Here is a 14893-nt window from a genome sequence, read left to right as displayed (position 1 = left end):
ACTATGCATGAATACTGAAGAAAATTTTTTAAAAATTAGTGTATGTAATATAGGATATTTTAAATAAAGCATAATCCTTAATTAAAAGTTATTTTATTAAAAATTACTTCTGCTATACCAAAAATTAACACCCATACATATATTAATGCCCCCAGCCCTTTTAAATAAATATTGCTAGGCAACTGAAGTTCAACAGTATGACTCTGATGATCATAAGAGCATTCAGAATGCTCACAGACAGTCATAATTTCACAAATTCTATCCCATTGCTGCCATAGGTTCATATGAACTTTCAGGTCTGATGCCTCGGTTATTTGCTTAAGAAATAGAGCAACAGTAACTACAATGATCCCTGCCAACATGTGAGCAGCCTTAAGAGTGAGAGAAACACTACTTAGGGGTCAGGCACATCTCAGTTCAGATATTGGCTTTGCCACTGTGTGACCCTTTGGGTAGTTGCTTTAGCATCCTCTGAATTCTAGTATCCTCATGTGTAAAATTAGGCAGAAGTGGAAATGGTCTCATTGATTATAACTCATAACACCGACTGTAGAGCGTTCCAGAGCATGTTCTCTTCCCAGTAATTGTAAATGGGAGTAATTTGAACTTGCCCACTGGCTAAACTACAAAAAAAAAAAAAAAAAATTCTGAAGACCTTAAAATTTTGCATTTACATTGTTTCATCTTTATAAATGCAAGTGTATTTTACATATACTAGAGAGCTTTAGACAATGAATATCTTTTATTCATTGTTTAATAGTTTAAAGGGATAATATGAACTCATAACAAATGCTGTGAACAAACTATTACCCTTTTAAGATTTAGTCATATTTTGAAGGTCAGCTTCATTTCTTTTAAGATGAGCAAAGAAGGTTGTCACAGAGTACAATAAACTAAAACAGCAGAGGAATAACTAACTCACATATTATATCCAAGAAACAATTAGAAACCAAGTTCAATAAGTACTAGATCCTAGAACCTAGTGATTAATGTAACTAACCGAAACTCCACCAAAGGGCTTTTATTCTGTTCCTTGAAAATACAGGACAGGTGAATGGACAGATTTCTTGGGGAATGCTTTTCCTAATACTGTTTTTTTTCATCTTTTCATCAGACCTTTGTCTTCTTCCAAGTAAGAGTTTATATGTCAGCCAGTGTCACAACGTCTCTATTTGTAGGTAGACAGATGGGGAAAGGAAATGAAGCGTGGTGTCTGGCTCTTTAATTAAAGACACAGAGCCAGAGTGCTCTTCAAGCTTATTGGCAAGACACACATGCACACGCACCCACACACACTCACACACAAAGTGCATCTGATGGATGAAGCCAAATTTGTAAATTGTATCCACAATCATAGTTTCTATGGTAACTGCATCTTAGACCCGAGACACAAACAGAGCTGGGCAGGAGATGTCTGATTTTATTTTCTCGAAGATAATCAGAAGAGAGATTGTTGAGGCTCTGGTCCCTGTTCATGTAGCTAGGACTTGGGTGGTGCTAGCATAAGGTTTAACGTTTAAATCCCAGTAAATGTTTTATAACTTTATAATGTTGCAGATTGCTTTACTTTGTTATTCAGCTTTAAAATAATTATAATTATGTAGCTACATTTAGGTACTTATTAATAAGGTGTAATTGATTAACATAATGTAGAAGTTATGTACAAGGTAACATTTATAAATGTGTGTAGGTTAGAAGAGACTTTAAAGATTTGTAGCGTTGACTCTAACATTTTACAAGGAAGGAAAATTTAGGCACAAAATGGTTAAAAAGGCTTACCCAAGAGTTATTTTTAAAATATTTTTATTTGCTGTAGTTTCTCAACTAGCAGATGTTCTAAGCAAGTCTATAAGCTGAATACCCAGTTATTTGACAAAATTACTGAAATTAAATTAGAGAAAATAAACACTTCAGAAATAATGGTTTGAACGAGTGTGTACTTTTGCTTCTCTGGATAGCATATTCGTAAATACATATTTCAGGAATAATATACTTCACATCGCAAAAGGAAAATAATTGAACAGCTTATTTTGATTAGTTTCTTTTTGTTTAGATGGGATATTGTCAGTTGCCTTTCCTCCAAACTTTTAGCATTTTAACAGAATGTCTTAATATGGGAAGATTATCAAAGTCAGGATCATAACTTTTTAGATGTTTTTATTGAGTTGATTTCTTTAAAAATCTTCCAGCTAAACCTATAGCTAGGTAAAAGCAATGTAATTAAAAGAAAGCTTCTGGAAACTGCTCAAAAATATCTGTCATGATACCAACTTGAAATGAAAGGCATATTTCCTAAAATGGCATCTAAATTTTTATATTTTGCATTTTAATCTTATGATGAGTCTGACAGCATGAAAGTCATTTTTTGGTAATGGATCTGAGTAAGACATATTTGTAAACGAGGATGTTATGTATAGGTGAATAAGCTGTATTGCAACTTTGCACAGTCTTTCCATCACAGCAGTTTTTAAATTTCCTCAGGAAAATTGACTGATGGGACATAAATTACAACATTGGCAAAAATATGTCCTAACCTGTAGGAACTGGAAAACATGTTAATTTTGAATTGTTTCCGCTTTTTATCATCAGACATTTGCAGAAAATCTTGTGTGATTTATTCTTTTATTTATAATGAATTGTTAAAAAATGTTTGAAAGGGCATTAAATCTTCCTCTCTGCCATTAATCTGCAAGTGGGGGAAAAGGGGGGTTAAATGGCCTCTTTAGTATATTGCTTTATGAAACTGCTGATTCTTGCAATGCCAGGCTAGAAATACATACTAATTTAAGGAACACAGAATGTAGGCAGCAAGCTCCTTGCTTTTGTAGAGAAAAGACTAATAGCTTTATTTTAACAAGGCTCTTAACACTCCAGCCAGCAGCAGGCATTGAGTGAATGAAACTGGGAGAACTCCCATGGACTAAAAGCATCTTAATTCAGCATTCCCTCGACTTGCCCCCTCCTCAAACCCCAAGCCCTCCTGATAGGCTGCCATAGGCTGTCATAATCCAGACAAAGAAGATCACCACGTGCAAGGCACACCAAGGTATTAGCTTTTCAACATGTTTTGAATAAGCTCTCTGAAGTTTCACTTCTGAGCAGCAGAAAGATAGATATGTCCCAAATCCAAACCTAAGTTCTAACATTACATTGTTGTAGAAAAAACTAGGTTTCTGTTATGGCTTAAGTCAAGATTATTTCTATCAGACATATATTTAGGTCATTACATTAAAAAAAAAAAAAAAACTGCATGATACCAAGTGAGATAAAGGGCTTCTGTAAAAAATTAATTGGATCAAAGCTGCTGACCTTATTTTTTTATGATAAGAGAAATTACCTAATAAGGAGTTCTTCAAGGAGGAACAGTTCTGAGTCTTGTTGAGCATAGAGCAAAATGAGAAATGAGCTTATAAATGCCTCTGCCAGTTCTCTCTCCCCTCACTCCCTCCATAAGTGGCTTGACTTCCTAAGGACCTGACTAAAACTTATAATTAGTGCCTCTTTGGCAACCCTTCTATTTCCTACTTTCAGTTCACAGCTATTTGCGAGAATCTTTGTTCCCAACACAATAATTTGTATTGCCACCATTTCTGAGATAGTAAAAGTGATCAAATCACAAGAGGAGACTAGATAAATTATGATTTATCCGTAAATCAGATATTATATTGCCGTGAAAATTCACGTTTGTAGAAATATATCTGCTAGCACAGAAAAATGCCAATAATAAACAGCTGGGGAAAATTCTATATACCACTGAAATATTTATATATTTATAAATGTTAACAGAGGTCATCTTTGGGTAATTTAGGGAGAAAAAAAAAAACTGTTAAATCTGTTTTTTAAATAATTGAACACAAATGTATTCCTATCATCTCCCTTGACTAACAAGTGTTGCTCTGAACAGGAAATGGCTTTTCTAATCTCCGTATCTTAGAGTGCTTAGCACATGGCTCTCTACTTAAGAGACACTAACAAATGTTTACTTACTTAAAAGTATTTATCTCATTTTCTGAGCATGATAGCATAAGAGAGTATAACCAGTGGTTGTTTATTTATTAGAATACTATAAAGATTTTCAACACCATAGAGTCTGGCTTTCTCTCCCCATCAATCCTTTGAAATTACGCTCAATAAAGCACCAATCAGCATCTCATTGCCAATTCCCACATACCCTTTTGCAGACTTTATATCAGTCACTGTTCAGTTGCAGAGAACAATATATAGTCTGGCTAGTTTAAGCAGGAACAAATTTATTACACCATATTAACGGGCTTACAGAATCGTAAGGAACATTAGGAAGCAAATTCTTAGAAAAGCTTTCAGGAATGATTTCGCAAGCCACAGGACAGAACCAGGCTACCCAGGGAGCTTCTGCCATTTCTTTGAGGAAGTTTTTGGCGCCACGGGTTCAATCCCTGGGTCGGGAAGATCCCCTGGAAAAGCAAATGGAACCCCACTCTAGTATTCTTGCCTGGAAAATCCCGTGGACAGAGGATCCTGGAAGGCAGGCTACAGTCCATGGGGTCCTAAAGAGTCGGACATGACTGACTGAGTAACACTTTGGCTCCACAAGTCACACAGGAAAGGCCTATATCAGGAGCCACCAGAGCTAGGAAGGTAGAAGGTACCACAAGCAGGGATTCACCTTTGGTGCCACCAGCTCCAAAGCTACCTTAGCAAGTGGGGGAGGGGGGGTCAGGTAAAGCTTGTCAACACACTGTATATGCCTTAGATCTTGTCTTACTGAAGCTCTTGGCTGCTTTTGACACTGTGAACCACACTCTCTTTCATGGAACTCTTTCCATTAATTCCTAAAATAACACTCTCTCCTCATTCTCTCCTTGACCAATTGCTTTTACTCAGACTCCTTCCTGGGTTCAACTTATTTTTTTCCTTGTTTTGCCTGCCCCTGAAAGTATAGTATTTCTAAGAGTATTATTGGCATTCTCTCTTTTCGTTGCATGTCTTTTCTTTTATTCTGTCTGTAGATGCCTCCTGGGCATTCTGAGTCTTTTCCAAGGTTTCAGGTACCATCTATAGGCTGAAGGTTTCTCAATTCTGCAACTCTAGTCCAGATTTCTCCTCTATGTTGCAAATTTTTATACTCACTTGTCTCTCAGACATTTCTATCAGATGTCCCAACTCAAACTTAATATATCTAAGTGTTCCAGTGTTCCCTCCTCCCACCCCTGCCCCCTAAATCTGTACTTTCTTTAGTCCCATCTTGGCAACAGCTGAAAAGCCCACCTAGTTGCTAAACTCAGTAAACTTAGGCACAATTCCAAACACATCCTTCCCATTAATTCTCAGTCAGTTTTATTTTATTTTATTTTATTTTATTTTATTTTACTTCCATTATAGGCATTTTATTTAGTTGATAATTCTTTTGGAGAAAATAAACATACTGCACACATTTATAAAGTGTTTTTCATTTACCTTTGCATTAGCACTTAAAATACATGTTTCAAAATAATTTAAAGTTATTCTAATATAACAGCAGCAAAATATAATTCTGCAATTACAAAAGAGCTAAAAGGGATCTACAGTTTAAGTTACTCTCATGTTTATAACTATGATTCTAAAATAAATACTACTTCAAAGTGGCTCTGTTACCAGCTTTTTAGATTTGGTTTAAAAACACACATAGACTTGCAGGGAGGTTTATGATGTTGTATTCCATGCACTGTTCTGAAAGGGTTCCTCAAGAGCCAACCAGCCCTTAAAACAGCACTCAGTCCACAAGGCAGTCAGAAAGTTAAATTAACTGGGGTAAATAGGATTCCTATATTACATCAAAAGCATATGATATTCTGCAGCAACTGGGAGCATTTTCAGGATTGGCATGTTGTCTTCTTTAGAACTAATTTCAACAGAAGGGTTTAAGAAGGTGGACAGGTACCACTATCAAGTGTATTTAAAAGTGACTTGTTTCTTTTGTGCTGATCTGACTCCCCTGAATGACCCAGCTAGTGAACTAGTCACCAGTAACTTGGTCACCAGGCAAATTGAGCCTGCAAGAAAGGAAGCCAATATTCAAATTACCATGTTCTTGTCTGACCCAAACCATTTATTTTCCGCATAAACATATAACCTCAATATGGGATGTCTAACTAAAGCAAGCACCACCAACAAGACCAAGACAGCATCTCCTCTTCTAAGGTTTTGGTTTTCCCCAAAATTCTTGATACAGGAAATAGCCCATACCAAGAGTCATTGCTCCCACAACAAAGCCTTGGGCTGCCACACGCATGTGGATCAGGTGGACAGACATTTTAGTATTTCCCCTGCTCTTCAATCTATATAATCCATATGCAACAATTGCTGCAAAACCTGCCATTCCAATGGGGACAAATGGTGCCTCTCTAGCTTTTCGGATAAGTTTAGATCCCTCATCTTCATCATATGAAGAAAGAGAAATATCTGTGTCGCTTGACATAGTGATTGAAGAACCTTCAGACAACTTCAAGACGTTTCAGGTTCCTACCGGATTCTGACCCCACTCCCCTCAGTCAGTTTTATTGAAGTTACCCTCTTAACATCTTCGTGTTGCTCCCTTATCTCCATCCTTTTGAATAGCCCCTTGTTTAGGCCTTTATCATCTCTGACTTAGACTGTCACTGGAACTCCATACTATGACAAAAATAATCTCTCTACCCTGACAATATGTACTATCACTTATCAAATATCACTTCTTAGTGTCTTCACCATCAACTAATGGTAAAATCAAGTTCCTTGGCATGAGCTCCTCCAAGATCCAATCCATGTCAGTTTCTCCTGAGTCTCGGGTGACAGACTTGAATCTCGTCTCAGATATCCCATGTCCTAGCTTTATAACCTTAGGCAACTGCCCAATTTTCTCATCTGAAAAATGGGACAACCATTGAAGATAATTGGGAGGAATGTATGGGCTAATGCAAATAAAACATTTTACCTTGTTCTTGACACTCAGGAAGGGCCAAATAAATGTTGAATTATAGTAATCAAAGAACTAAAAAAAAAAAAAAAAAAAAAAATGGAGAGACAGTCCTTGTTCTTGGATAGACTTAATATTGTCAAGCTGTCAGCTCTTCCCAGCTTGATCTATAGAGTCAATGTACCACCAAGCAAAATCCCAGCAAGTTATAAACTGATTCTAAACATTATGTGGAAAGGCAAAAGACACAGAATAGCCAATACAGTACTGAAGGAGAAGAACACAGTTGGAAGACTGACATTACCCAACTTCAGGACTTACTATAATGCTACAACAATCAAAACAGTGTGGCGTTGGTGAAAGAACTGACAAATCAATGGGACACAATAGAAAGCCCAGAAACAGAGGAATATAAATATGGTCAAGTGATCTTTGACAAAGCTTCAAAGACAATGTAATAGAGCAAAAATAGTCTTTTCAACAAATGGTACTGGGACAATTGGACATGCATGTGCAAAAAAAAAAGATAATAAAGAATCTAGACAAAGACCTTACAGTCTTCACAAAAATTATCACAGACCTAAATGTAAGAGGTAAAACTGTCTTCTAAAACTCCTAGAAAATAACATTGGGAAAAAATCCAGATGATCTCAAGTTTGGTGATGATTTTTTAGATATGACACCAAAAGCATGATTCATGATGTATTAAATATATGGGAATTCTCCATACCTTCCTGTCAATTTTGATTAAAACCTAAAACTGCTCTAAAAAATAAAATTGATTTAAAAAATTGCACTAGTGGCAATAACCATAATCGTAACCATAATAATATTAATAGTACCAGTGACGTTACTGCTACCATTACTAATATCCTTCTCCTTACAGTCTCTCTTCTTTAACCGAAATGTTGACATTCCCTGGAAACACAGTGCCCTTTTTATGCTTCCGTGTTTTTTCACTTTTGCTCTCTCTACCAAGAATGCCTTCTCCTGCTACTCCCACCGCCCTCTTCCTCCTCCTAAAAAACTCCTCCTCATTCATAGTCAAGTTTTAGAGGAAACTTCAACACCCGTATGAAGCTGTCTTCAACTTTTCCAGGTGGACTCTGGTATCTGTTCTCTCAGACTCCCATTGCCTCCTTCTTCAGACTGACACTCCAACAGTGATCTCATTGCACCATAATTGTTTGCAGGCCTGTCTCCTTTATATTTAAAGCAATGAAGAATTCAAGTCCCTGTTCATTGCTTTGAATGCCTAGCATGGCATTAGAATAAAGAAGGTGTTTAATAATTACTAATTGAATGACTACATTAAAGATGCTTTGGTGTCAACAGAGAAGCATACAAATACATATACAATTGGAGAAGAATGGAATAATTTTTTTAATTGAAGTCTAGTTGATTTACAATACTGTGTTAGCTTCAGGTGTATAACATAGTGATACAGTGATTTAGTTATACACATATATGTGTATATCTATTTTCTCTTTTATTCTTTTCCATTTTAGCTTATTATAAGATATTAATATAGTTCCCTGTGCTTTACAGTAAATCGTTTATTCTAATCTCATACTCCCAATGTATCCCTCCTCTACTTCTCCTGTGGTCACCATAAGTTTGTTTTCTATGTCTGTGAGTCTGTTCTGTTTTGTAAATAAGTTCATTAGTATCATTTTTTTACATTCCACATATAAATGATATCCTATCATATTTGTCTTTTTCTATCTGACTTACTTCAGTTCAGTTCAGTTCAGTCGCTCAGTCATGTCCAACTCTTTGCGACCCCCTGAATCGCAGCACACCAGGCCTCCCTGTCCATCACCAACTCCCAGAGTTTACTCAAATTCATGTCCATTGAGTCAGTGATGCCATCCAGCCATCTCATCCTCTGTCATCCCGTTTTCTTCCTGCCCCCAATCCCTCCCAGCATCAGGGTCTTTCCCAATGAGTCAGCTCTTCTCATGAGGTGGCCAAAGTACTGGAGTTTCAGCTTCAGCATCAGTCCTTCCAATGAACACCCAGGACTGATCTCCTCTAGGATGGACTGGTTGGATCTCCTTGCAGTCCAAGGGACTCTCAAAGAGTCTTCTCCAACACCACAGTTCAAAACTATCAATTTTTTGGCACTCAGCTTTCTTCACAGTCCAACTCTCACATCCATACATGACCACTGGAAAAACCATAGCCTTGACTAGACGGACCTTTGTTGGCAAAGTAATGTCTCTGGCTTTTTAATATGCTGTCTAGGTTGGTCATAACTTTCCTTCCAAGGAGTAAGCGCCTTTTAATTTCATGGCTTCAGTCACCATCTTCAGTGATTTTGGAGCCCAAAAAAACAAAGTCTGCCACTGTTTCCACTATTTCCCCATCTATTTGCCATGAAGTGATGGGACTAGATGCCATGATCTTAGTTTTCTGAATGTTGAGCTTTAAGCCAACTTTTTCACTCTCCTCTTTCACTTTCATTCACTTAGTATGATAATCTCTAGGTCCTTCTATGTTGCTGCAAGTGGCACTATTTCATTCATTTTATGGCCAAGTAATATTCCAGTGTGTGTGTGTGTGTGTATGTGTATACCACATCTTCTTTATCCATTCATCTGTCTATGGACAGTTAAGGTGCTTCCATGTCTTGGCTATTGTAAACAGTGAATGCTGTTTACAATGTTTGCTGCAGTGAACACTGGAGTGCCTGTATCTTTTCGAATTAGAACTTCCATCTTTTCCATATATATGCCCAGGAGTGGGATTGCTGGATCATATGGTAATGCTATTTTTAGTTTTTTGAGAAACATCCATTCTGTTTTCAAGAACAATGTAATTTCTGATGTATAAGCATCCCATCCATCTTTAGAAGCCTGGCCTTTGTTCTTCTACTTCTGTGAAGTTTTTCCTAACACCTTCATCTGTGCTTCTGGTAGTAACATCCTGAATAATGTTGGTTCATACATTGTCCTACAACATTCTTTAAATACTTCATTTCTGATCCTGGTTTTCCCAACAAGACTAAAAGTTTCTTAAAGATAAGCATCATCCTACATTTAATGTAATCTAACATGCCAGTAGCTTACCAGACAAACCATAGCATATAGGCAGTCTCTCAAGACACCAGAATGTTAACTGCTCCCATTAGGCCACGCCAGATCAGATAAGAACTCTGAAAATATTAACTTTGAAGTTTGGTGACCACTTGAAAAGGATTAGCTGTAAATGCCTAAAGTCATACTAATACATAAGAACAGTGTTTTTCTAACAACTAGAATTAATAATCTTCGATGTAGTTCTGGTATTTACATTAGTTCTTCCTCCATAAAAAATAGGGCAAAACAAACCTTAGATAGGCGTGACTGAGAACAATACTTTAATCAATCGCTTCTTTTTTAGTGCCATTTATTTATCCCCTAACTGTCTGATACCATCCTTGCCCTTAGTCTTTGTTTAAAAGGTCAGCCATTTAAATCAGGGCTTTATCCTAATGCAGAGATTTCTGTCTCTCTGTAGCTGCTTCCAAGTCTATGTGTACAGTCTTCATCCTACCTAGGTAGCTACTGGGCTGTCATCCTCTCAAATAATTCCAGCTCCTCCTGTTCTGTGTATTGATAAAATATAAAGAGGTTTTACATAGGCACTCTTAAGTGCCTCCTGTAATTATTTGACACCAGAAATAGTCTTTCTTACTCTAAATGTGAGTATATGCTTATTCTGCAACATCTCCCCCCAATAAACCCTCCCTCCACACACCACCCAAGCTGGGATGGTGGTTTCCTTGAGATCTGGGACTTCTGGTAGGAAGAAAATAATTCCAGATTCAGTACTACCTAGAAAAGTTTTCTCTACGACCTTGACACTGTGACTCTGTGTCTTATGTTCACCCCTTCCATACCCATTATATGAGGGCTCCCCCAGCACAAGAGCGAGCGCAGAGGTGGCCAAAAATCCACATGTGTTGACATGAACAGGTGAGGAATTGATCAGTCAACAGGTACCTTCAGATTACCTGTATGCATTTATCCCGTATGTGTTTTTAGCTGTTACGATAGATATGCAAAAACTATCTGTAAAGTCTTTAGATTCATGAAGCTCACACATTTTATTGAGAACCTACTGGGGCCAAGTCACTCAGTGCCCATCAGAATCTGAGACTTGTGGAAGAGACCTGAAGACAGGTGAACACAGGAAGTATAATACATTGAAAGGGACAGAACCAGGAAAGACCAACACTAGACAGAAAAGAGTTTGTCACGTCTCTGTGGTTGTTCGTCATCTCTCTGACAGAGCTCAGCGAGGTTCAGATGGTCAGAGAGGGCTTCACAGAATCTGTGGAAGAACTAGGTGGTTGCTGCCAGTCCCAGGCAGTAAAGAAAGATTTCATGAAAATGTACTTTTAGATATACATTCTTGTCCCAGCCAAGAGAAGCCTAAAGAGACATGATGATTCTGTGTAATATGGTGTCCTGAATGGGATCCTGAACAAAGAAAAAAAAATTAGGTAAAATCTGAATAAACTATGGACTTCAGTTATCAATACACTATTACTATTGATTTACAAATTGTAAGAAATGTACCATATGAATATGAGATGTTAGTCATAGAGAAATTGAGTTTCAGATATGTGAGAACTCCCTATACTATCTTCTCAATTTTCCTGGAAGTCTAAAGCTGCTCTGAAAACTAAAGCCTATTTTAAAAGGAAATACAAGTGGTCATAAAAATCTACAGAATACCCCTGGCATGGTGACAAGGAGGAGTCAGCTTGACAATGACCCTTTTTTGAAAGAAGTGACTTTGTTGTTAAATGCCATGTTTGTGGCTTGATCGTCAATTCCTATAACGATACGGAGTTCTTGCTTGCTTTTCCGTGGTTGATTTTTGGCAGGCAGCAGCAGCATTTGTGCACTGATTATAATTTTGAGATGCATTGTCAGTAACCAGGGTGCATAATGGATCTTCATCTCTAATTACTTTTCTCTCCACAGGTGTCTGGAAAGGGTCCAGATGGGAACACACACAACCTCCGCTTTGAGGGGATGGAGCGACAGTACGCCTCCTTACCCAGGTACATCGCCGAGGGGTCTCCCCTCACCTTCTCACCCACACGTAAAGTCTTTAGAAAAATCTCCATGAAATAGAAATCTGGCTTTGAAATGAGGAATATGTTATAATTTTGCCTTACCTCCGCCGGCCGCAACCCTCATGCCATCCTCACAACTGTGCTAATAATTGAAACACTTGTGGGTTATTTTTTAAGGGAAGAAAATAGTATATCATTGCAATTGAACATGTCAGCAAGAATATTGGATTCTGAATGGAAATCCTAAGCCATTGCTATAAAAATGGTATTGAACAGCCTGCACCCAGCTTAGAGACAATAAAATAGTAAATCCTCTGTCCTAGGAATTACCCATGAGGAAGGGCATGCCAGCCTTAACCTTGGAGCTTCCTGTGGGTGTTAAAAAGCAGGAGAGAAATGTGACCCTGGGAAGGTGTTTTTCGCTTGATTTAGAACCTGGCTGAGTTCTCTGGGCAAAAGGCAAATATTGCTGAGAGGCCCTGACCTGGTGAGGGGAAGAGACCTCTGGGTGGGAATGTTCGCTTGGCGATTCTGGCCTAACAAAAGCCACTTATGCTATAACTAGACACCCTGAAAATGAGATACCATTGTCAAAGGTTTGTCCTCTTATTGGGGAGATGAAGAATAATTTTAGTCTGCAATCAGTGACACATGACAATGGAGAAGCCTTTCCAGGATGACATAGACTTCAGCGACCATGGGAGTTAAGCGAGTTGAGTGTGAGAATGTGTGAGTTTGAAAAACAAAAACAAAGGAATGTTAATGCCAGCCAGAAAACTAAAATATTACAGAATGTCCCCTTTTAAAAAGAGGGGTGCAGGTGGACCCTAAGGAGAGCCTTTCCATCATCAAACTGAGTTGTTAAAGTGCTAGCTCACGGCTGGGTTACCATTTTGAGTTGCATGTTGACTATATTTCTGTGTGTGAATTGACAAGAATAACATCCTGAATATTACAACAGGCATAGCGTAAGTGACCATCTGCTCTTATAAATAGTAGTTTGATTTTCAAAGTAATAAAATCTCAAATCTAGCAGAGAACCGATTTTGAACACTGATTGAGCAGGATACCCAAAATACAATATTTTAAAAGCTTCTGTACAACTATATTTTGTCTCCCTGATTTCTCTTTTTATATGTTGTCTCATAGTTATTTTTCTCATCCTCGATTTCTTTCCTCTTCTGATTTTTCCCCCTGGCCTAGTATTTTGTTTTCATTTTAAAAAATAGAAGTAGTCTCCAAAACTCATTTTAAATATAAAATTTCTGGCTTTCAATATTGAAGTGTGTGGAAATTGTGGTTAAGGCAGATGGAAAGTACTGTTCTTAGAAGAGGAAGAAAAAAGAAAACTGGAAACAGTTTAATGTCTTTCCTGGCCAACTTGTACTCAGACTGCGGAAATGGATTTTTTTGGGTACCAATCAAAAGCATAGACATAGCATTTATAAGTACAGAAATTCTGTAAATTTCACTCATTCGTTCCTTCCTCAAGTATCTATGGATCATCTACTGTGTATAAGACCCTGAGAATCTGGAGACGGGCCCCACTGTCTAGGACAGGAGATAGCAGGTCCACTTTTTGTGAGAGTGCAACCAGTGCTTAGCTGAGTAATAATGAACATAAAGTCCTCTGAATTTCCAACTCCTTTTTATGTTTACTAATAAGCCCTGAAATGCACCATCATGGCTGACTCTAAACACGTCTGTTTTAGGATTAAATACTGTGGAAGGAGTTTTTTGACAGGGGCAATACATTGATGCTGTTTGTGACTCTGGGGCCTGCCATCACAATATATGCACGGACAAAATCCTCCAGCCTTAAGACTATAACTGTAGCCCAAAGCGAAACATCTTAGACTGAAAACAGCTTTGACAAACAGTCCGCTCACACACGTAACACAGCGGCAAAAGGGATGGGCTACAGGTGCCGACGTACCTTTTTAGATTCCTGGTAAGAAGGAGTCATGATGGAGAATAAATAAGGCTCAGACAAGTGCATAAGCTATGCCTGGCACTGGTTTTTTTTAATGCAGGGGCTCAAACTTGAGTTTCCATATCAACATCTAAGGGGGAGATGCAGAGAATCCCCACCCACATGCTCTAATCCATCGAGGGGGGTCCATATTTACCCAACAATATGCAAATGCCTAAGCAGGAGACAGACTACCGGCTTCTGTGTGCCGGTGACATTTACCCCAACCTGCCCCTAGAGATTTTACTGTTCATTCAATTGAATCACACCAGCTTCACTGCTCCTTTGTCAGGGGAGTGAGGGGACCACATCTCTTCAGGCACCGGATCCCCTCTTAGTCACAGAGGTGGGGAGCTTTAAAATATTGATGGAGCTAAATTTTTAATTAAAAATAGGAAAAATTCTACTTATAGGAAGTCAGCAGCCAACCTTATTGGGGACTTAACATGCTGCTGACTGATTTGGCTCCTGTGCTGTTTGTGGAGAGCATCACAGGAGTTTTAAGATAAACTTAATAGTGTTGATTTATATGCCAGATTTGGAGCCATCAACACAGAGAGAAAATGCCCCCCAGTGCATGGAGTTGGTGAGGAGCCCTAGTCAAGGGGCACCCTGCTATGTTTTCATGGAACTCTGTCATTTTAAAGGAGGCCCGTACAGCCTGCCGCCAGGCTCAGTGACACCTGACAAAATAACGCCAGAGCCCTAGCCTGCTCAGGAAAAAAGACAATTCCCAGCACTTGGTAGTTATGGGGTTGCCTAAGGCTAAGGGCTAAGCGATGTTAAGTGTTATTGTTAAGCAATGTTAAATCTTTTACCTCTGAAGAAAAATGACTTTATTTCTTTTCTCCTGAGGGTGCTGTTTTGGAAAGCAGAGCGTGGTTGTAATACAAGCTCGTTAGAGAGCACCAGGCTTTTCCCAAGGCCGATGTTTTAC

The 14893-nt window shown here is 38.3% G+C and overlaps 2 protein-coding genes across 2 annotated transcripts in view; one reads left to right on the top strand and one right to left on the bottom strand.

Moving 5' to 3' along the window:
• The window catches only part of PARD3B (par-3 family cell polarity regulator beta), a 1129489-nt gene that overhangs the window by 1047406 nt on the left and 67190 nt on the right, over positions 1 to 14893 (top strand). The window contains exon 22 of the mRNA XM_061148945.1: positions 11890 to 11969. Within this exon, the coding sequence (XP_061004928.1) occupies positions 11890 to 11969 (80 nt within the window). The remainder of the gene's footprint in view (positions 1 to 11889; positions 11970 to 14893) is intronic.
• Positions 6140 to 6476, bottom strand: LOC133060947 (HIG1 domain family member 1A, mitochondrial-like). The gene has a single exon (XM_061148948.1). It carries the CDS (start codon positions 6434 to 6436, stop codon positions 6155 to 6157), a length of 282 nt encoding a protein of 93 aa, XP_061004931.1. The 5' UTR covers positions 6437 to 6476; the 3' UTR covers positions 6140 to 6154.

This window comes from Dama dama, chromosome 8, assembly GCF_033118175.1.
Source record: "Dama dama isolate Ldn47 chromosome 8, ASM3311817v1, whole genome shotgun sequence".
Classification (NCBI taxonomy): domain Eukaryota; kingdom Metazoa; phylum Chordata; class Mammalia; order Artiodactyla; family Cervidae; genus Dama; species Dama dama.
The sequence above is the reverse complement of the archived record's forward strand: the minus strand, read 5'-3'. Positions and strand labels throughout refer to the sequence as shown.

What these genes read in the sequence shown, in the direction of transcription:
- LOC133060947 (XM_061148948.1), bottom strand. Translation starts at nt 6,436, where the DNA reads ATGTCAAGCGACACAGATATTTCTCTTTCTTCATATGATGAAGATGAG.